This window comes from Belonocnema kinseyi, chromosome 8, assembly GCF_010883055.1.
Source record: "Belonocnema kinseyi isolate 2016_QV_RU_SX_M_011 chromosome 8, B_treatae_v1, whole genome shotgun sequence".
NCBI classification, from domain to species: Eukaryota; Metazoa; Arthropoda; class Insecta; order Hymenoptera; family Cynipidae; genus Belonocnema; species Belonocnema kinseyi.
Genome location: NC_046664.1, coordinates 63,298,534 through 63,320,098, shown reverse-complemented (window position 1 = coordinate 63,320,098; position 21,565 = coordinate 63,298,534). Strand labels below are relative to the sequence as shown.

General features: G+C 33.7%; 1 protein-coding gene across 3 annotated transcripts in view; it reads right to left on the bottom strand.

The window, feature by feature from the left end:
* Positions 1 to 382: 382 nt before the first annotated feature.
* LOC117178239 (tolloid-like protein 1) overlaps positions 383 to 21,565 on the bottom strand; it is a 30,900-nt gene continuing 9,717 nt past the window's right edge. The window contains exons 4-17 of one of the 3 annotated variants that reach the window (XR_004467812.1): positions 18,776 to 18,953; positions 17,917 to 17,943; positions 17,179 to 17,390; positions 16,660 to 16,867; positions 16,155 to 16,363; positions 15,854 to 16,082; positions 15,544 to 15,729; positions 15,191 to 15,436; positions 14,874 to 15,094; positions 13,826 to 14,008; positions 13,614 to 13,743; positions 12,436 to 12,620; positions 7,426 to 7,566; positions 6,041 to 6,155 (exon numbers count right to left, since the gene is read on the bottom strand). Coding sequence is in view for 2 of the 3 variants with exons in the window: in XM_033369567.1 (XP_033225458.1) it covers positions 5,830 to 6,155; positions 12,436 to 12,620; positions 13,614 to 13,743; positions 13,826 to 14,008; positions 14,874 to 15,094; positions 15,191 to 15,436; positions 15,544 to 15,729; positions 15,854 to 16,082; positions 16,155 to 16,363; positions 16,660 to 16,867; positions 17,179 to 17,390; positions 17,917 to 17,943; positions 18,776 to 18,953 (2,540 nt within the window). In the remaining variant the exon portion in view is untranslated. Of the gene's footprint in view, positions 6,156 to 7,425; positions 7,567 to 12,435; positions 12,621 to 13,613; positions 13,744 to 13,825; positions 14,009 to 14,873; positions 15,095 to 15,190; positions 15,437 to 15,543; positions 15,730 to 15,853; positions 16,083 to 16,154; positions 16,364 to 16,659; positions 16,868 to 17,178; positions 17,391 to 17,916; positions 17,944 to 18,775; positions 18,954 to 21,565 lie in introns of all 3 variants that reach the window. The other 2 variants (XM_033369568.1, XM_033369567.1) reach the window with 2 other exon arrangements.

Sequence of the window (21,565 nt, the reverse complement as noted above, 5' to 3'; positions counted from 1 at the left end):
TATTTCTCAATTGTAGATTTTTTCTAATCTCTAAATATTTTTTGCTTGTACAGTTTGTTCTGAGAGAATTTATAAAAATTATTACTTATAAAAGTTTGTAAATTGAGAAATGTATATTGAGATGAAAATGCAGTACATATAAGAGTCTCAAATATCGATAATATTACAACCTTTTGTATTTAATTAATAGGATAGGGGTGAAATCGCTGTAAGAGTTACCCGCGAGTGATGTATGTAATCGAATACTATCTGTAGCACTGAATTTTAATTCTAGTACTATTGTATATAATACATATTTTCTTAATAAACTTTTTGTATGAACCTCAAAATTGTTTGTGTTTATTTACAGACGTATAAAATAAAGGTTAAGAAAGCAAACCAATACTTGTTTAAAAAATGTATTATTTCCATTATCAAGGATTCATTTCATAGACACCACATTGAAACTTCACTTGTATGGTCTCTAGATTGATTAACAATGTAAATGCTAAACTTACTACTTACATTAATTACAATACCTTACATAATAATAATAATAATTCACATATATACTGTACTTATTAAAAACAATAATGTTTGATAATATTTATTCCGTGTGATCGTTACAGATACTTTGTTTTCTGTTAGGTTAGAGATTCTTTTCGGTCTTTCACTTGTTTTTTCTTCTTCCTTCACAGCAATAGTTAATGATCTGAAAATGCACTTAATACTTTTAACGTTGATGTTCATTTTCGTAAAAAAGTCGATCGTAGTCTGGGATACACGGAATCATAATGCACAATTGGGTGTACAGTTTACGAATAGCACCGGATATTGGATATATACTCACTCAGTTTTTTTTTAATATGGAGATACAGAAAGGAAATAGTTCTGTTTTTATAAAAATGATCGTTCTAGATTTTTTGGAAGAAATCTCGAGACCATACGTAATTCTGAATGTGAGCACGAAAACGAAAATAATATAACATAAATCAAGAGCAGTAGCTTTTACAGTTTTCTGTTAATTATTTCAATATCAAAAAATCGCACATAACGAAGCTTTAAAGAAGTTGTTCTAGTAACGAGTGAGAAATACTTTTACTTAGTTATATTTAGGTACTTTTCTAGTCTGCCTATTCAATAGGTGCTTGCGTTGAGCTGATTACACTTATGACTAAATTATCTTACAAAGCAACTTCGAATCGGTAGTAAAGTCGCCATTTCGTTACAAAATTTCTGTTGAAAGTTCCTCGAGTTTTATTGAAATCTACAACAATTGTTTACAATTTTCATTGATAAAATTTACGAATTTAAAGCAATGGAGCGAAAACTTTGAAGTTCTCTAAAGAAATGTTTTACTTCAGTGACTCAGTGATTTTTTATTCTAATGTTTACATAAGCATTTCGACTAACTAAATTTGTCGTCGTTTTGAATTGCATTGTCATTCGTTTAATTGAAAATTACGTAAAAATTAAGGATGAAACGTAACAAGTGCTCTCTAATAATATATAATCGTTGCTCTACAACCATGCTAAACCGGCTAGCACGAGAAAAATATAACTTTTTCATATATACTTTAATATTTCGTAGCATAAATTTACGCGTTCACTTAAAATGTGCGATTCTTTTCTTTTATTATACTTTGGTATCACAAAGATACTAAGAAAGCGAGCGATTCTAATTGAATTCGCGATAACAATTCAGAGCCGGCTTTTGCAATTATCGTGAAAACACCACAAATCCAAGACCCTACGACGTCATAAGTGGATAATTGTACACCGTCCTTCCTAAACTTTTGCTTTATGAATGATGCAATATCGATTTCATAGATATTCAATGTGGTCCTAAAAATGTCAGCACAATTAATTGTCGATTCAATATCAGCTTAGTCTAACTTATATAATCTCTTCCTGTTAATAGTTGTAATTATACTAAAACTATAAAATGATCTCGTAGTGTCATGTTATATCTGAATTTTTTACCTCAGACTTGGCCTAGAGTTTATGAGAACGTATTTTGTGTTGGTGTCACTGGAAATACAAATACTTTACATGCTCATTGTCGTTTATGCGATCGTTTCATTCTATTCAGAACGACTTAATTACAATTTTTGAACGAATTCTTTCTACAAATTTGATTTTCTTTGATTTCTTATGAAGCCGACGCAACGCCAGTTTATGTCATATAGAATGGAAGAAAACGAAAAGTAGTGGAGTTTTTAAGCAGGGTAATTCTGTTTTAAACTGAATTGATTGAAATCTTAATATTTATTACAGTCATCCTGCTAATCACGATTCGATTTGCCGATCCGATTTGTCTTGCTTGAAAAATTAACCAGTCTTTTTGAAAATATCCGAAAAATCCAGATTTTAATTGTTGACAAACACTTTTAAATTGTGGGAACAATCTCTTTCCAAATTAATTAAAAAAAGTACAAAAAAGAGTGCACTGAACGCGTAAAAAGTTTAATTTAGTAGAGCAACACAATAATCATATGAGAACTACTGATCGGTTAACTTTTATGTTTCCCGCACTGATATTTTCAACAAGGATATTTTCAAAATCTTCTCTTAATTCACCTAGCAATCTATATTTAAAGTAAACAACATGCTAGTGCAGAAAAGAAGCAACAACAAAAAACGTACACAGTTTGTAATATTGGATGCATTTTATTGATTTATAATATTTTATACTACTTTAATTCTTTTAATTTAGTAAAAATCGATTTAATTTATATTTGAAAATCGTTCTGCGATTTCTGTGAAACATTGAAACCTTTCCTATAACTTCTCAAGTGCTGGCCTTTGTAATTGGGATTTATATATGTATATACAACGTTACAACCTTCAAATAAATGAGTCAGTTAAAGTAATTTTTTCTGATGAAAATATATTCCTCGATGAAATACACAAATCTCTAAATAAAACAAGTATTGAACAAACTGGAGTTTCTCTGACGCGATGCAACCTAGTACTTAAAACTGTCCACAAAATTATGTTACTGACTTGATAAAATGGAAAAATTACAAAAACAATAAAAAGTAAATAAATTTCCCTTTTCAAGGTACTTTTTAGGAAGTCTGATGAAGAACTATTAAATAATTTGTTTTGTTTTATTAGACGACGGCATTGGCGATCGCACGTTCTTTCAATACCGCAGCATCTCGAATATTATTTACTGTGTTTTGGAATCACATATCTAATTTGTTTTTCGTCGTTCATCTTCATTAAAATTGAACACAGTAGTTCCATATAATAAGTCTTACTACCTCATTACGCGTGCAATCATATTCTTTCTCTGAACACTACAAAATGTGAAAATTGCGCTTGAAAAAACTGTTCAAATGCCATGAGCAAGGTATTTCAGGTTTTTGTCTCGGAGGAATCTTTCAGTGGTTTATATTAACGTCATGAAATTACTTGTAACTTCGCTCTCTTAAGTTCGCACACATATTAATCTGATCTTCCATCTAAATATCCAGTGCAAAACGTCCATTTATATTTATTATAGTTTAGAATATACTTTGGTATAGCTTCAATAGCTGCATTAGTTGTAAAATATACTAGTAAACTCTATTCCGCTGAAGAAGTTTCTCGAACTCTTAGAAACAATTTTATAATATTCTTGAGGATTTCGTAGGCTATGCTGGAATACCTTCATAATACAATTAGACCCTGAGACCACGCCTATCAACTACTCCTACTTCCTCTCATGATTAAAATTCCTATTTTTCAATATACTCTGCTTTTAGCAAGGAATCAATTTTCTTTAAAGAATTCTTGGAATTCTTCACCACCACGCCCACTAATCATTCCCAATATAATATTTAGTGGTCCCGCCCATTTTTCACGCCTACTAGCCACTCCCACAATAATGCCCGCTGAACCCTTCCATTATCAATGAACCCTAGCTCTGAACCACGCCATTTGCCAATTACTATTGTGAAAGTCTATTAACCATCCCTTAAAATATTCCAAATATCCCATGCAATCGCGCCCACTCTATGAACATAGCAACTTAGAAATTAATCCTAGCTATCAGCCACACCAATTTCAAATTCCGTTACCCGTTCCTTTAAAAATTCTAAGATTGAGCCTCAACCACGCCCGCTAACCATTCCCATGAGCCTGCCTTTCATCCACGCCTAATATCCAAATCAGTTGAGTGAACTTACATAATTTTATTATTTCTCAATAATATTTCAATAAACAAAGAAGCCAGATTTAAATGTATGTGTGTGTGTATTGCCTACGAAACCCTTTTTAATTTTTCCCTCGAATGTTCCAACTGATTTTTTTTAAGATTCTGAGACAGTAAAGCTCTTCAGCCGATCAGTTTTGTTAACATTCGTAAAATGGTTTAGAATATTCAAAAAGCAAGTAACAAATAAACTTCGATTTGAAATTAACTCTTGGAAAAAATGTATACGTAACTTAAGAAATGGTAGCAATCCATCACTATACAGATAATTTCAAAATTATTAAAGTCAACCAAGGAAAGAATTTTGTAAAAGTAAAATCTAAATGCATAGATTGAGAACAACGGATGAGTCGTTTGACTTTTGAACTATCCAAGTGTCGTGTCACTGACATTAGGGTGACTTGGATTTAAAATTTTATACAAATTTAAGCGTATATTATTATTTTTTTAATTTTCTCTAACTCTCTTAAAGTATACAAATACTTATGTTCGCCGAGTCCCCACAGTGTCTTATCGTTATCAGTGTACGCGAAACTTGCAAATACTTTTAATAAGAGACAAGATTTTAACGAATTCGGTTGCGTATCAAGCTTAACACATGGTAATGATCCGCTGTTGATTGAAATCAAGCACACAACTTAGACTCGCAGATCTCTTTCCGTCTGCTGCATGAAAATTGTGAAACAAGGTGGATGAATTGTAAACACATTTTACTTTATCCCTCTCGCTATTTGTATATATTTTAGAACTTAGCACTTAAAGATGTGAAATTACGTTAATTGTAAGGCCTGTTTTTTCTTCTAAAATTACAAGGAAGATATTTATTTCTAAAGAAAATAACTTTTTTTTTATTCCTGTGACTTTAAAGCCTCAAGCTAATTTTTTTAAATACAGCTTTACAATTACTGTATATTGCTACTAGAGCAGTTATAATTCACATCTCTATTTGTAACTAAATTACAGAATGAAGTTCTTCGTCCGATTTAAACTTCGAATTTTTAATTTTATACCAACACACACACACGCGTAACTTTAATTCTAGATGAGATGACTTTGATTTCACGTAGTGGCAAGGATCGAAGGTTTTCCCAATCATTCAATTTACATTGTTTTATAATGTCAAGGTATCAATTTTTACAAATTTGAAATAAATAAAACCTCTGGAAAGAGTTCACGCAAACTAGAATAGTAAACATTTTGAAAAAAAGATGGATGAAGAAAAATTGCACCCTGAATATTTTCTGCCAGTTATCAGTGTTGTGTGCCAATTTCTTCATTTCACGCCATTCTTTCCTCCTCCCTGTGAGATTTGCACCCAGTTACCAGAATATGAAATCGAAGTTATCTGTGAGCTAAATGACAAATATATCTATAATATTTGTGTATGTCGCATTATACAGATTATACAATATTATAAATAAGCCTACTCGACTCAGGGTGGCTAGTGCTTTGGGTTCTTAGTTGAGTTCGGGTAAAGAACGTTGAAGAGTTTGACGATGGCTGTTGTAGACGCTTAACAAGCTGCCTCCGTTTGGCAACGATAAAAATAATAGCAACAACAAATTGCACACAAGAAAGAGTCCAGGGAGCAACGTGGGAGATTGCGAGGGGCGGAGCGTTTTTATGAACCACGTTGCGAGCATCCACGGTCACACGCTGTCGGGGCTGCTCGCTTCATCACCACACACGTGCTCCGCTTCGCTCTCGCTTGGTGGGCTCGGTTCCTGAATTTGGTACTGGTTAAAATTATGGCTGTGACCGTGGGCTGAACTCTGATAATGATGCAAGAGATTATGATGATGGTAGCAGTGATGTCGATCCTCGATTCGCTGCTGCAAGTCGTCGATCGGAACTTCTGGAACACGTCTCTTCATCTTTCGATGGCAGAGAAAACAGAGTAAAAGAGCTACGAGGGTGGCACTGGCAGCGATACCCGCTGGAACAGCGTAGTTATCCTGAGGAACCTCGATTTTACCTGCAATTTCATCATTTGTAATGTTCATCGTAATTCATCATTCAACGTGTCTAAATGAAAAGGTTTGAGTTTGGGAGTAATTAACAGGTGGGTCTAGCTCTCTTATGCTTAGGAAATATCTGTATTTGGAAAGTGTTTGAAAGTTTAGACTAGCAAATTTTAAAAAGAAGATCTACTTTGAACATTTAATCGGGTGTACCTAGTAGGCGCAGTTAGTATGTATAACTAGGAAGGTTTCTAAAGGACATAGCTAGACCTTGTGGGCGTGCGTAGTGGGAGCTCTTTGTTGAGCATGTCCGGTGGGCGTAGCTAATTAGGATGATTCGGAAGGTCATTGGAGGCTCACCTGTGATCGAAGCTAATGAATTTAGCAAGTGATTTGTTCATCAGTATGCTTAAAGAAAATAGAGAGATAGAATACTTAATGGGCGTGAAGATTGAGTGTTCTTCTAGAGGATATGGCTAGACCAAGTGGACGTGGCTAGTGTATCCACTCAGTAGGAGATTTCCATTTGATATTGTTAATTAGTATGAATGGGGAGGTATATGCCCAATGTCGTTCCCAGTTGTCAGGGCCAATGAGTCTGCTAGAACCACCTTTTCACAACTCCTGACCCATAACCGTTTCCTTAATCCACATTGAATTGACATCTCCTTTATCTATATTGTATAAAGCTATATTTCATTATCATTAATTCCTTCTTCTACGAATTTGTGGTGAAAATATCAATAATTCGAAATGATCCAATATGAGAGAACATATAAATGACTTTTTAGATTTTGTTTTGATTTTTGATATTTCAGGAAGAAGTTTTTCTCCTAACAACGTTGTAAATAAAAGGGTTCATAAGAATTTTATGAGTTGCTAAATATGGTTTTACATATTGGATAAGCCATATTGGAGGATTTTGTTATACTATATAATATTTATATTTTTAGATTACACATATTAGTAGTTGAAAATTAGTCTGAAGAAAGTATTTGCAGTGAGAAAAGAGTGGTGACAAGAAGACAAAGATGAAAGATGGATATTATATCTTACAAGATCTTAAAAGATACATGCAGTTATATAGATATATGTATAATATATAAAAATCTCAAATACAAGAGGCATCTCAAGTTGCATTCTTTCTTTTCATGCAGTTAGGTTTTGTGTTGAGAAAGTATTAAGTCAGTTGTAAACGGGTTATATAAAAATCGTTTAATTTTTTGTTTAAACTTTTTATTTGATAACGTGATGGCTGATGATTTAACGTGTGAGTAGACTCACGTGATAAAGGAGATCATAACATGCCGAACCTTGCGACGAAAGCCTTGCGAGAGGCTCAGATGGTCACGAACACAAAGCACAGAGAGAGAAGCATGGCAGAGACTCCAGTCATTTCTGGTGCCGGTGGGGCTGATGCTGCACCTGCGACACCACACAACCATTCACCCATCCAATCCCACCATCACTCTCACTTGTACGTACATACGTACTACTTACCTAGAAAATTGAAACCTAGTCTTATAAAATCACCTGTACCCTAGAATTCATATTCTACATAACACTCGACTCTCTCATCAGATTTATCTATTTTTGCTTTGTTCCATTTTTCCGTAGGCAAGTTAGTCTGACGTGACCCTCGGACATTATGGAATTTAGAAGATATAGGATTCTATGAAGAAAGAGAATGAAGTTGATTTAATGGAAGATACCATGCGACAAGTTATACTACCTTCAAAGGTAAGAAGTAGGAAATATTTTCTTATTTCTAATTTTCAGTTTTAATTAACTATCTTTAGTATGATATGTGAGGTAAGCTTCTATTGAAGAACCCAAGAAAATACGTTTGTTTGCCATTTAAAAGTTCAATTATCCAAATCAATCGAACTATTTGTTTGGAGAATTTTTTCAATTTTAAATTTTTCAACTATTAAGGTTTTCAGCTTGAAATTTTGAGAAATAGGTTTAAACTGTTTGAACCAGTTTGAACTAGTTGCCACTCATACACAATCACTTTGAACCTTATTCGTAATGAAATACAATACATTATAATCAGTTTAGTATCACTTTCAAACCCATTTTAATCCTTTTTCAATCCCTTGAAACTTTGTTCTAATCCAGATTTAAACTATATTATACTCTGTTCGAAATCTGTTTAAAACATAAAATTCAATGACAAACTATCCAAACTAAATTCAACATTTGTTATATCTTATTTCAGTTAAACCAGTTTTATGAATAATGATTTACATATGAATTTTTAATTGTTAAACTTTCACCGCTAGTAATTTGAAAATTGCTTAAAATTTATTTGATGTGCAATTATATTCGATTAAAATTCAAAAATAAATTTACATTTTGTAGGTGACAGTTAATGAAACTTATTCGAAGTTATTTCATTAAATAAATTGTCTGATATTAATAAATTTTCAAACGTTTTCTATTTTAAATTGTTCAAGCGTTGAGGCGCATAGCTTAAAATACATAGGTCAATTTCAGCAATAGTTTTATGATGAAAAAAAAATTTTGGAACACTTAGAAAAGCTATAGTTACAAATTTTTAACCAAAAATAAGTTCCGGCTGATTGCAGGATTGTTTTTTTTCAGAAATTATCCTCGGTATTTAGCAATTCAGTTGAGAGAATGCTTCGACTTGTCATTGACTCACACAGTCACAGCCATAAGTTTGGCAGCGTCGCTTGTGAGTACGCGTATTATTCGAAATTCGCGCATAAAGTAGAGCACGTGGGACGAATGCAACGTTGCCATATCTTTAGTTCGCTGATGTCAGTCATACATTTATGTTATAAATAATTTCTTTTCTATTCTTATAGGCTCTGAATGATACTTTTCGAAGCAGATATGGATTTAGGATAACATTCTATCGGCAGAATACGTCAAGTGTTCCCACATAAAATTTTTTGCTTAATTAGATTGAAACTTGACTAGAATATAGTCCTAGTGGACCTACATTATTCCATAAAACATTGATTCATTTATCAACCGATTGTCAATATACAGGGGCCTGAAGTTATTACATTTTTACGGTGTAGAAATGTGGTGGAAAAGTACTTTGCATGTGCTTTAAGAGTATTATAACGATATATTTAAAAAAATTATATGTATATTTTTGGGTTTAAATCTAAATGGAAATTGATTTTTTGAAAAAAAAAATGTATTTAAAAAAAATGTTTTCCTATTTCAAAAAGTATATTTTTTGTATACTTTTTAAAATCATGTAGAATAAAAAGTGGGCCGCAAATGATTTCTTGGTCAAATTTAGATTTTTACACTTATTCTGAATAAAATAAAAGGTATGAGATGAAATATATAACGTACTTTAAATATATAATCATCTCAAAAAAGTTCAATCTAATTTTAGGGCACATTAGACCTGTCAGTATTCGTGCCCGAGCACTGCGGAAGTTTAACGTGGTACCCTCGAGCGTAAGAATCTAAATATGACCCACGAAAAACTTGCGGCGCACTTTTTATTTTACATGGTTTCAAAGAGTATAAAAAAAATCTATTTTGTGAAATAGAAAAAAATTTGAATATGCACGGTAAAAAAAATTGAGCTCTGACAGGGATATTATTCCTTATTATAGCTAAAAATTTAGCTGAAAACGAACGAAGGAATTTAGAAAGATCCCTGGATCAGCGAAAATAAATATCCTTGACCATTTTTCATATACCAGGGATATCGTATAGTCAAACCCCTAATAAGTATAGCTATAATAGGCATATTAAGAATATGTGTCTCAAGCAATTATCGGAAGAGCACCGGTGCATTATGGAAGCAGCGAAATAAAATAGAGATGGTCTAATCGGGAGGAGTGACAGTTCAGATTTACTTTGGACAATTAAATGCTTTTTACCACTTAAAATTTGCGCGATTGTTAATATCAAATGGAGTTTATGATGCAGTAATAATAATTTACATTTGTTTCTATTGTAGGCGATAACTATATTGAAATATCAAGAAACGCGATAAAAACAACAAACTTGACCTCCAAATACATTATACGGATTTTTGGGAAATTCATTTTTGCGATACCAGACAATAGATTGGCTACTGTAAGTTAATTTATTTCTATAACAATTAAATTTTTTTCTAATCTGAAGATAATAAAATTATACATAATCTGTCGAAAATAATAAACGCTCGTACTTAGCAGTTTTGTCCAAATTTCTGATTTACGAGAAGAATTTACATAAATTAACTAAATGTTTAACTCTTCTTACTAAACGTTTAACCTAATCTAATCACTTTCTTTGAGTTTAATATATTCTCGATTCACTCGTTCGCCTCAAGAATTTTTTTTCCGTGTGGTTTTTTTCAAAAATCAATTTCAATTTGGATTTAAAAAAAAACTAAAATTGAAAATATATCGTTATAATGTTCTTAAAGCACATGAAAAGAGCTTCCAATAACACTGTCATAAAAGTACAATCGGATCATCCTAAAGGAAGATACACTAACGTGAAGGTGAAGCAACGCGTGATAAAGTGAAAACTTCAGGCCCCTGTGTATTGACAACTAGTTGATAAATGAACATATGGTTTGTTGGATTAATGTAGGTCCACTAGGTCTATATTCCAGCCAAGTTTCAACCCGATCCTGAACAAAAGTTAATTTTAGGTGGGTGCACTTGACGTATACTGCCCCCTATATATGTCAGAATTATTTCATAATTTTTTAATTTTTCAATCTTTTTATATAATACAAAAAGTACGTCTTTTCCTCAGATCACATGTTATCTTCATTAATTGATTTTTCGATCATGAAGCTCTGAAAGGTTCGAAAATTTTAACCAAAGCTTCAGTTCATTTTAATACAACTGTCATCCAAATATCAAACGATTCTCATTTGTAATTCTATTACCGAGGGTACTCTCTTACGTTCAAGTTTTGTCCCAGAGTCACTTCAGTGTAATGTACGGACTACTCATCCCTCATTTTTGAGTCACATTTTCTGCTTCAATGCGATTTTCTGCTTCAATGCGGTTTACTTACTTTTATATACTCGTATGAAAACTATAATAGGAGACGGTTTTTAATAATTTTTCCTTTGAAATTGATCCGCATTATAAAAAGAATCTCTTTTCAATCGTTAATATTGTACTGTAATAATATTATTTTCAATCAAATAACTTCTTTTGGCAAATATTTAACTAAATATTAGTTCACTAGCGCAATCCACACTATATCAACTTTTTATATTGATATTCAAAAATCTCGAAACATAGAAAAAGCACCTGAAATCACTGAAATCCCTAGTACTAAAATATTTCTATCTCTCCCCTGAATAATGTAATAAACAATTGAATTAAAGTTATGTTTGGAACGACCTTCTTAAACTTTCGAATTTTTTGCAAGCTCTGCAAATTAATAGTGACAGTAAGGTGCTGAAGGTACATTAATTATACATCTTAAAGAATTTCCTAGAAGTATTTTTTATTTTAAATGCTTTTATATAATTTGATTTTATTTTAATACTTTTAATTTAATACCTTAAAGCAATAAAGTGCCTGAACAGCTGTACTGTGATATTTGTATCGAATGTGACAATACATGCTTCGTGCAGTATCTACTGAATAAGACAAATTATTTTCGTTTCTATTGTATTTGTAAAAGGATTATCTCGACAGTACTGATCTTAAATTATTAGTTACACATACATCAAACGTAATTTTAATATCAAATAAATCTTCAGTAAAAACTAAAACCAGATATGTTTAAGACTCTGAAATGAATCACTCTAGATATTTGAATTTAAAAAAATTGGGAAAATATGAACTGCCAGAATTTTTGTTATCGAGTCTTAGTTACCAAAGGTTATTATTTTAGGGACGGTCTTCATTCTACGCATATAAATAATTAATTTGCAAGCGCGATTCAGAAAATCAACCAGCACGTATCTCAGTACATACTGGACGAATCATGTACTATTATTGATCATGCTAATAGATAAAATTTAAATTCGGATATTTGTATGCCACGAGGAAATAGGACGTCAAGAAATATATCAACTCAGATCAGAGAGACTTATACTATAAAATGAAAAAAAACGACTTAAGATGGTCATACCCAATACAGACTTGAGTTTGAACAGCACAGCGTTTTCTAAACATTCTAGAGTATTTACACCTATAGTATTGGAAGATAGAATAGAATATATAGTATAGTATAGTTTACGTGTGGATAATATACTGAAGAGTGGAAGCAAAATCAACATCGAACAGACTGCCATTAGAGGGACTTTTATTATTTATTTATTTATTTTAAACTCACAGCTTTCTTCGTCCGACATGTCCCCTGGTCCACAATTATCGATGCCGTTGCAACGTAAAGATTTCGAGATGCAGTATTTGTTTTTACTGCAAAGGAACTGGCCTTCGCAATCAGTATCCGTGATCACCTCGGTCCAAACAGCTCGAAATCCTTGCTGTCCCACAGCTTTCGCTGCCGCTATAAAACTACAGAATATTTTCATTCAGGTGCAAATCCCAAGAAGGAGTACTTTAATTTCGTGTGATCAAATCAATTACTTTTTTTAGTGAGAGGAAAAAGAAAACTCTGACCATCACTGCCCCTCCCCATCTCCTCCCTTCCGACCCTTTCCACACCTGTACCTCTATTATATGGGTACATCATTATATAGACACGACTGCTCTCTTTCCTAAAACATAGCCTTGCATTTACCCACCTACATACGCTTCACCACACAATCTCATCATCTCTCCCCTTTCTTCTTAACTCTTTTCTATATATCACCCACACATTCTGTTCACCTCTACTTATTCTCTTCCCTCTATTCTATTTCTCCTTTTTCTTGTAAGAGTATTCTTATTGGTCCCCTTCCCTGATACAATCCTATATCTCTCACTCTTACACCACGCACTTTCTTACCCCTCCATTAACTTTATCTAATATACCCCCTCGCCCTTTATCCTCTACCCATTTTTAGCCCTATATTTTCTTTTTCTCATTCTTATAGAATTTTTACTAGCCCCCTTCCCTCCTCGAAATAGACCTTTAAAATATCTTTCTTCTACCATGCTCATTGACTCTCTACCACTCCTCCTGCCCAATGTTGCACTCTCAGTCCTCTATACCTACACTCCAACCCCACCCTCTATCCCAATCATTGTATCATCTAATCCCTCTTCACTCTGATCCTCCCCTATTACAATTTCCACATGAACCCCCTTTCCTATTTTCCCTGTATCTAATATTCTATTCTAGCCCCCCCCCCTCCTTATCTGCTCTAAACAGTTCCCCTAGCACCTTTGACACTGTTTGATAGAATTTTTCGTTTTTCTTGGAAACTGTTTTTTCCTAAATTTCTCACTATTTTCTCTGTGAAGGTCACTCATGAAGTATTACGTGAAATATGAAAGAAGACACTTTAGCTCTTTTAATCATGCTGAAAGACAGACGGAATAGAAAAAAAAATATCAAAAAATAACCTGAGTCGCATATTGTTGTTTTCCGAAAGATAACTCCAGCTTTCCGTAGGACTTTTGATGCCACACAATTCAAGTGGTGGATTTAATATCGAAAACCACATTCGTAAAACTGCTGCAGGACAACCTCGAGCTAGAAAATTATAAATAATAAATTACCAAGAAATATTCTTTAATGGAGAGTACATAGTAAGAAAAAATGAATGAAAACTCACTCAGTTGTTCTCCTTCCACGGAAAAAAGCTCGAAATTCAAAAGTATTTGGTGGTTCGGTTTGACACTTATAAACCAATTACACGTCTTACTCGCTAAACTTTTTGTAGGGCCATCATAGTTATTTGGAAAGTTAGGACTTGTAATTACACCAAAATCAAGGCTGCTGATATTTGTTCCACAATCTATGAAACAAACAGTAATATTAGAGATCAAAATACTAATACTAGAGGAAATATTCTTGGTGGAGAAACTTTTTCATTATTTTCTTACTAAACTCTTGACCATAATTTAATATTTTGCAGGTACATTGGTTTATAATATCCCAGACGAAAATCATAAATTATGGTAGAGTAGTTATTCAAATAAATTATATAACTCAAAATACACAGACCCATATCAAAAGATGTCTGCAACCCGAGCTAAACCACCATATCTATACGTTTTTGAGGTCGCTGATGCCGAATTCGGGGTCATTTTGACCCCATCAGGTTAGGGCCAAGGCCAAGTGAAGGTCAAAATAAAAAAAGCATTGGATCAGAGAAAACCTCTACTCTCAGACGTTTTTGGGGTCGCTGTATCTGAATCCAGGGTCATTTTGACCCCATCAGATCAGTATCAAGGTAGGTTGGAGGTGAGAACGAGAAAAGCCCATTGAATCGGCTTGAATCAATACTTTAAGACGTTTTTGGGGTCGCTAAATCCGAATCTGGGTTAATTTTTACCCCATCAGTTCGGGATGAATGTTATTCCAATGTCAAAATTGAGAAAACCATAGATTCGAACTTATGGGGTCGAACTAACCCCGGAATCACATTCAGCGACCCCAAAAACTTCTGAGAGTAGAGTTTCTCTCCGATCTAATGGTTTTCTCCGATTCACTGACTTTCTTAATTTTGACCTTCACGTGACCTTTGTCCTGACATAATGGGGTGAAACTGACCCTGCATTCGGTTTCAGCGATTGTATATATGGTAGTTCAGCTCGGGTTGCAGATTTTTTTTGTCGGGCTGTGATATCTCTCCGTAAATTCTTTTCCAAATGTCTTACCCCCAAAAATGGATTTGGCATTTTCAAAAGTATATCGGGCCTTAAAGCCGCTGTACACGAGTTCAGAGTCGGAATGCAGAATGACTTTCAAACCCAAAGCACCAAGATTAGATTCCACGGGTCCTGGTGCCGTCATGCCACAATACCTTCCAATCAATTTTTCCGTGCTGTCGCGATACATGTTGTAAATCTCCAACCAGTCATCTTGACAAAGGTCAAGTCTTTAAAATATAACCATATTAATAAACTTTTTATTCATATTTTTTCTACATCAGTCAGTATTCAGTCCAAACTCTAATATCAAGTGAATTACTTACCCATAATGACCGACTGTTACGTTTACGTTCTTCGTTCTTACTTTAAAATGGTCGAAGATTAACATGACTTGTTCGTTCGGTGTTGCTAAGAAATTATAAGTGCAATTTGTGTCGCTTGGATAATTACTAGGATAACGTGGGGAATTAAATTCTCCCTTTTTACGCGAGGAACTGCGGTATGTAAACGTGCAGCTACCATCAGGTGCGGCGGTACCAGGTATCTTGTATTCCGTTTCAAAAGTGTATCTGTAAAGGTAAAGGAATTTTATGGATGCTTTTCCGATTGTAAGATTTGTTCATGGACATGTGGATTTTTGTGGTGAAAGATGGAGGGAAAGGGGAACTATTCTTACTTTGCTTTAAATCCTTTTCCTTGTAATTCTCCACTGCTAAAAACCATAACAAGTCGAGGTCCATCACTAACAACTAAGGGTGGCATACTGTCCAATCCACACATTTCGTAGTCAAATTTATCATAAGAGTCCGTTGCTTCCTGTCCTTTTAAATAGAGCTTTAAATATCCATCTGTACATGCCGAACTATAAAATAAAATATTCAATGCATTGTATAAGTTAATTAAGTCGTATTAAAAAATTATGATGAGTCTGTAATAATTGCATAAATAAACTAAAAAATAATTATAACAGGATCGGATGTACTTACTCGCCCTTTGCATTGCCTGGAATTGCAAACATAAGAAATTCCAGACGTACTCGTTCCAGATGCTGGAAATCTTGCAGCCCGTATATAAAATATCGGCAAACTACCTTCGAGAGGTAAGGGAAGGGAAAATTAGGGCTGACAACGAACCCCGATGACTCCTTTTTACTTAAAATCTTTTGGTCGCACTCAGAGCCTCGAATATGCTGACCTTCATAATTAACTATGAAATCTGGAAAAGCAAATATTTATCTTAGTTATGTGAAATCTTAGATGATACCGAAAAGTCAGGAGAGTCAGATACCTAATTTTACAAAGCTCTCTGAAAATTCAAAGATTCCTTTAAATCCTCGGTTCTGCGTATTTGCCGTCCTTTGGAGTGTAGAAAACACAACAAATAAATTTGATTCGGAAGAATATAGTACTAAATTTCTCTGCTGTCCGCAGTAGGTGCCTATGACCGCTGAAGTGTTGTCCAGTCCATCATACACTTTTACGTAGTCAAAAGGGCAGCTGAAAAAAATATTCATTTACATTTTTTTAATTCAAGCCAGACAGATTTTACACCAGACTCGCACAATCTCAATTATTTTATTCAAATCTATCCTCCGCAATTCCATATTAATTCTTTTCAATATTGTTTGCGATCTATTCAGTTCATCATTTTAATCTTGAAGATTGAAAAAGATGCAAATTAATAGAAATTCTATCAATCTACTTCTAGACCTTAAGATCTCGTTTATGTGCGTCTGGTGTGGTATCTACCTTCATTGATTCAAAACTGTTTGGTTTCAGAAGCTTGTACTTACTGAAGACCACCAAGGAAAAGATCGAAATCACGAAATTCAAGTCGCACTCTTTGACCAAGTTTCCCCATAAACTGATAAGTGCAGACGAGTTCTTTTGGATAAGTTCCCGGGTACGTGGGAGACATAATGTTCCCAGTACGTTTTATAGTCGAGTTTACTATAAAAGAGCATGGCAGACCGGGGAGTGGTGTTCCAATTTCGTACTCAGCTGCAACCAGATAGTGAAAAATTATGCCGTTTTTACTATATGCTACACTATAAAAAATGTTTAGAATTCTACAACACTTCTACAATAGAAGTGTCAGGTAAAATTGCAAACGCGGTATTGAAATGGCGAAAATATTGTACAATTCCAATACAGCATGTATTGTAGCGTTAACTTATGTTTTAAAAATAAGCTTCAAATATATTTATATTGGAAGTTTCCATCCGAATTTTTTTATAATGTATGTATACATAGGTATTGTAGTAAAATATATTGCAATGGAACCTGGATTATTGTAAATAAATTAATCTTACAGGCATTGATGAATGAGTACCAGCCATCGAAGAGACTGGATAAGGTAACATTTTTGTCCGTGTAAAAGCTGAGTGCAATTCCCTGATATAGTGATACTCGCTTCCGAGGTGGAATCGGACCACAGTATCTTCCGCCGAACGGAGTGTCTATCAGCTTACTAGCATTATCCGATCGTACCTCTGTGTATACGTCCATGTATTCGTGAACACAACTGAAAATATAGGATTTGATGTCTATCAGAACCAAACCATGTCATTTAGAATCTACACTGATTCCTTTTTTTTTAATTCAAGAAAAAAATGGCTGTATTCACTTTTCTCAAACTCCTAGCAAAATCCTACTATCAATATTTTTGATTTCACAAATCACAACTCCAAAACTTAAAGTCCGACCGAGTATTCGCGTGCAGAGAATACCTTGAACTCTGTAAACTAAATCCATTGCGCTTTGACATGCTAGCTGACATTGTTTCAAAATCGACATTGTTACTTGAATTACTTTTATGGTTATATGAATTTCTATATGTAAAACGAAAGTTTGATTTTAGCATAATACATGCTCTTATGTGTACACAGTGACACGAAAAATAATAACTCTGAAACATGAAGCGTCGAATTAGTTTTTTGCCTTTTGCCAATTCTTTATTGTCTTAGTTCGGCAGCAGTTGAATTAATCGTCGTCGTTATAAGTTGCATGTCAAGGAAAAAATGAAGAGGTGACTTTATAATGATACTCACGCGGGTATCTCTCCAACAGCAGCTCCACTGCAAAACCCCAAGCAGCAAGCACAAAACACACACAAATTCTTATGAACAACAACAATCCTCACGATCACCATTATGCTCTAGAAGCAGCTCTTAATTGACGTTGACACTCATTACAAGCGCAAGCAATACCATTTTACGCACTGCGATTTTGTCAAAGGACACAGTCATCATTTTTAGATCCTATTTTTAGTTTAAAATTTTCTAGTGGCACTATACTGCGCCAGAATATTTACAATACTGCCTCTGTACTGGAAAACCCCATAATGATAGCAATGTTCCGTAACGCCACACTGCTGACCAATAGCTGATATTAAGGAAGTGTAAACGGCACTAGGCCAGTATCTTTGGAATTTAGTTCCGCATCATTCGGACAGTCTTATGCCAGGATAGAACATAGTTAACATCAGGGGTTTTGCCAACAAGTGGCATCATGTCCTTTACCATCAATCTTTATGAATTAAGAACCGTATGAAATTTTAATAATATAATCAATAGAATTTAATAGAGTTTTTACTCAGAGTTGCGCAAGATCATTATATCAGTATAGTGTATTATTTTCTTGCTCTTTATAAATTGCCAGTAATTCAATATCATATGTTCCTTTTAAAAAACAAAGCAGACAGGTAAACCTGTATTATTTCTTTTACAATTTCAACTCTGAATTGTGAGTGTTTGTCTTATTGATCAACATTTTGTTTTAGGACAACTGTAGTATGCGTAAAAACATGATTTCAACTTATGCGATATACTGCTTTAAATTCTATTTTCAATCTTGTCATTCTCATGGGTACCTGTGTCAAACATGCTATACGGAAAGTGGAAAACTCACTCTGGTGGCTTGCCTCGGAGGCCAAAAGTATTGAAGACAAGCTCCACCCGTTGATGTGGTCCTGCGAAAAATGTGTAAACACACTGACGGGTCTCTCCATCAAGATTTGTCATGTTCGGCGCATGAAACGTTCCATTCTGCGGTCCATCGGGAACGCTTATGAACCTCTGGTCACACTCTGCCAAAAATACAACAAAATCAGGAGAGGGTGGGGTATAGTGAGAAGTATAAATAATGGCCGTATTTTTTTATTTTCATTTTAGTTTTTTACATAAAATAGCTTTCTATATTTAGAAAAGTATTGATTTGATGCAATTTCTGTTTTATAATACGCTTTAAAAGAGTATTCATGAAAAAACAGTTTGGACGGAAATCGATGAAAAAGTATTTGCAAGAGTTAATCACTCAGTGCATATTTTGAAATAATTAAAGCATACAAACGTTCGGTTATAGTAGATGAAGTATTTTACTAAACTTCTGATATCATGATTTGTTTCTATAAACGTTTTGAATATATTAAAATTAATTAAATCTTGCGACATCACATATGGGGCATGATGTCCCGCTGCGGCGATCCCATATATTGCAGTATAAGGAGTATGAGGTTATAAATGCTTCTGTCACGAACTTTACTTTGATTATTAAAACAAAATTTAATCAAAATAAAAATGTCTGAAGTAATTTTTTTCGTCACATTACACTTTCCAACATTTTTATATTATATAATTTTTATTTAACAATGCTTATATTGTTTAAATAAGCGGCAGTAATATGTCGGTCTCCATACCCTAGGGTATGATGTACGCTGAGTGCAATTCTACGTCCATCAATTAATTAAATGTAAAATAATGACGTAATTAAAGGGCGGTTTGAAGTAATAACATATGTTCCTTGATAATGTAAGCTTCATCTTAAAAAATACACACATGAAATCAAATTTCAATCATTATTTATACGAAAATTAATTCAAAGCGGGAGAACATACCCTACTCTTCTCTACAGCTTGATTTTTTCATTTCAGTTTCATGCACAGTGTAGTATAACAGTAAAGGCGAGACAATGATATATTCTGGATTAGCCAACAATGGTGCGGTACCAGTCCATTATTGGCCGGATACTTTCAACATTTTTCTGATACTGGCGTGTCAAATAAAAATGTGATTGTAATGAACAAATTGCATAAAAGAGTCCTAGATTTGTCGAATTTTGAAAATATTTTTATTTTAATATATTCAAAAAAACTGATTAACCAAATGAAGGTCGCTCTTTATAAAAAAAGAGCCCTAAACTCAAACAATGCTCAAACTGCAAATTTTTTTAATGCAATTTGTTTTTGACGATTACTTGTATCGTGAAATTTGTCGATGGTTTATAATATTGAGAAATATAATATATCACAGAACCCATCGATATTTAATTAATATCCCTAATGTTTGAACACTATTTTTACGTAAATTACAGACAACATAAATGAATAAATATCCAGAATTATTTAAAAATGTTAAAATTTTTTTTAACAATTGAAATATTGGTTAACAAATTATTTATTTTGTATAAAAAATTAATTTGTACTTATTCCGAATTTTATTTTTAACTTTTTTTCAACATTTTTCCCCAGTGTGCTTCCGAAAAAGACAATTCATTTTTTATTTCTTTATATGCGACATCAGCAAATGTTATTTTAGAGAGTTATATATATTTAAGGAATAACTGTTTCCAAGCTTGTGCTTCGAATTTTTCTGATGAATTATCAAGGAACCGGTGTTAAACATTTGTATGCAAGGCGTCCCCTTGCTAAGAACACACCTTCCATGCCGTATGCCGAATCTTTAAATTTTTTAATTCCGTAATTTCCCTGGAGAGTCGTTTTTTACTGCTCGAGTCGAGTTTCCTTCTGATAAAATATTGGCAAGGTAAAATATTTTAAAAAGTTCCTCATTCTGGGAGGTATTGTTTCTGATAAGATGAACTCTATATGGTTAATTTAGTTCTTAAATAGATGGTTCGAAAACAATTTTAATGTGCTAAAAATTCGATATTCGTTCGAAAATGCCTAGTCACTGTTTTCTTTTTGTTTTTGTTATAAGAATAAATTTTATTCGTCTCATTTAACTTATAAAAGTACTGAGCAAAAAGAAAGTACCCTGTCCAATCTATACTACTAGGCAGTCTGATAAGTACCTGAAAATTCTAAGAGATGGCATTAGTATTCACTAATGTGAACCATTTTCATCGAGCTTGATCCTTCAAATGACGCCTGCCAAAACTTCAGCCATTTATGTTTACGCATTTACAAGTTACAGCACTGAGAAACGACTAACCTCCGAGTTTTTTTTAATATGGAAAAATCTGAGTTTCGAGTTTTGATCAAACACTACTATCTTCGCAAGAAAACGATATCCGAGACCAAGGCCAAGCTGGATAAGTATTACCCGGACTCTGCACTGTCGATTGGAACGATACATAAGTGGTTTACGGAGTTTCGTTGTGGCCGTACGAGCACAGTTGATGCTGAACTATCTGAGCGCCCAAAAGAGGTCACTACACCAGAAAATGTCGAAAAAATCCATGACATGATGTTGAATGATCCCAAAGTGAAATTGAGAGAGGTAGCTAATGCTGTAGGCATATCATTGGAACGTGTGGGCAACATCGTGCATTCAGTTTTGGACATGAAGAAGCTCTGCACGCGATGGGTGCCGCGTTTGCTCACAGTGGACCAAAAACGAATTCGTGTGACAACTACCCAGCAGAATTTGGCATTATTTTCGCGTAAGCCGACCGAGTTTT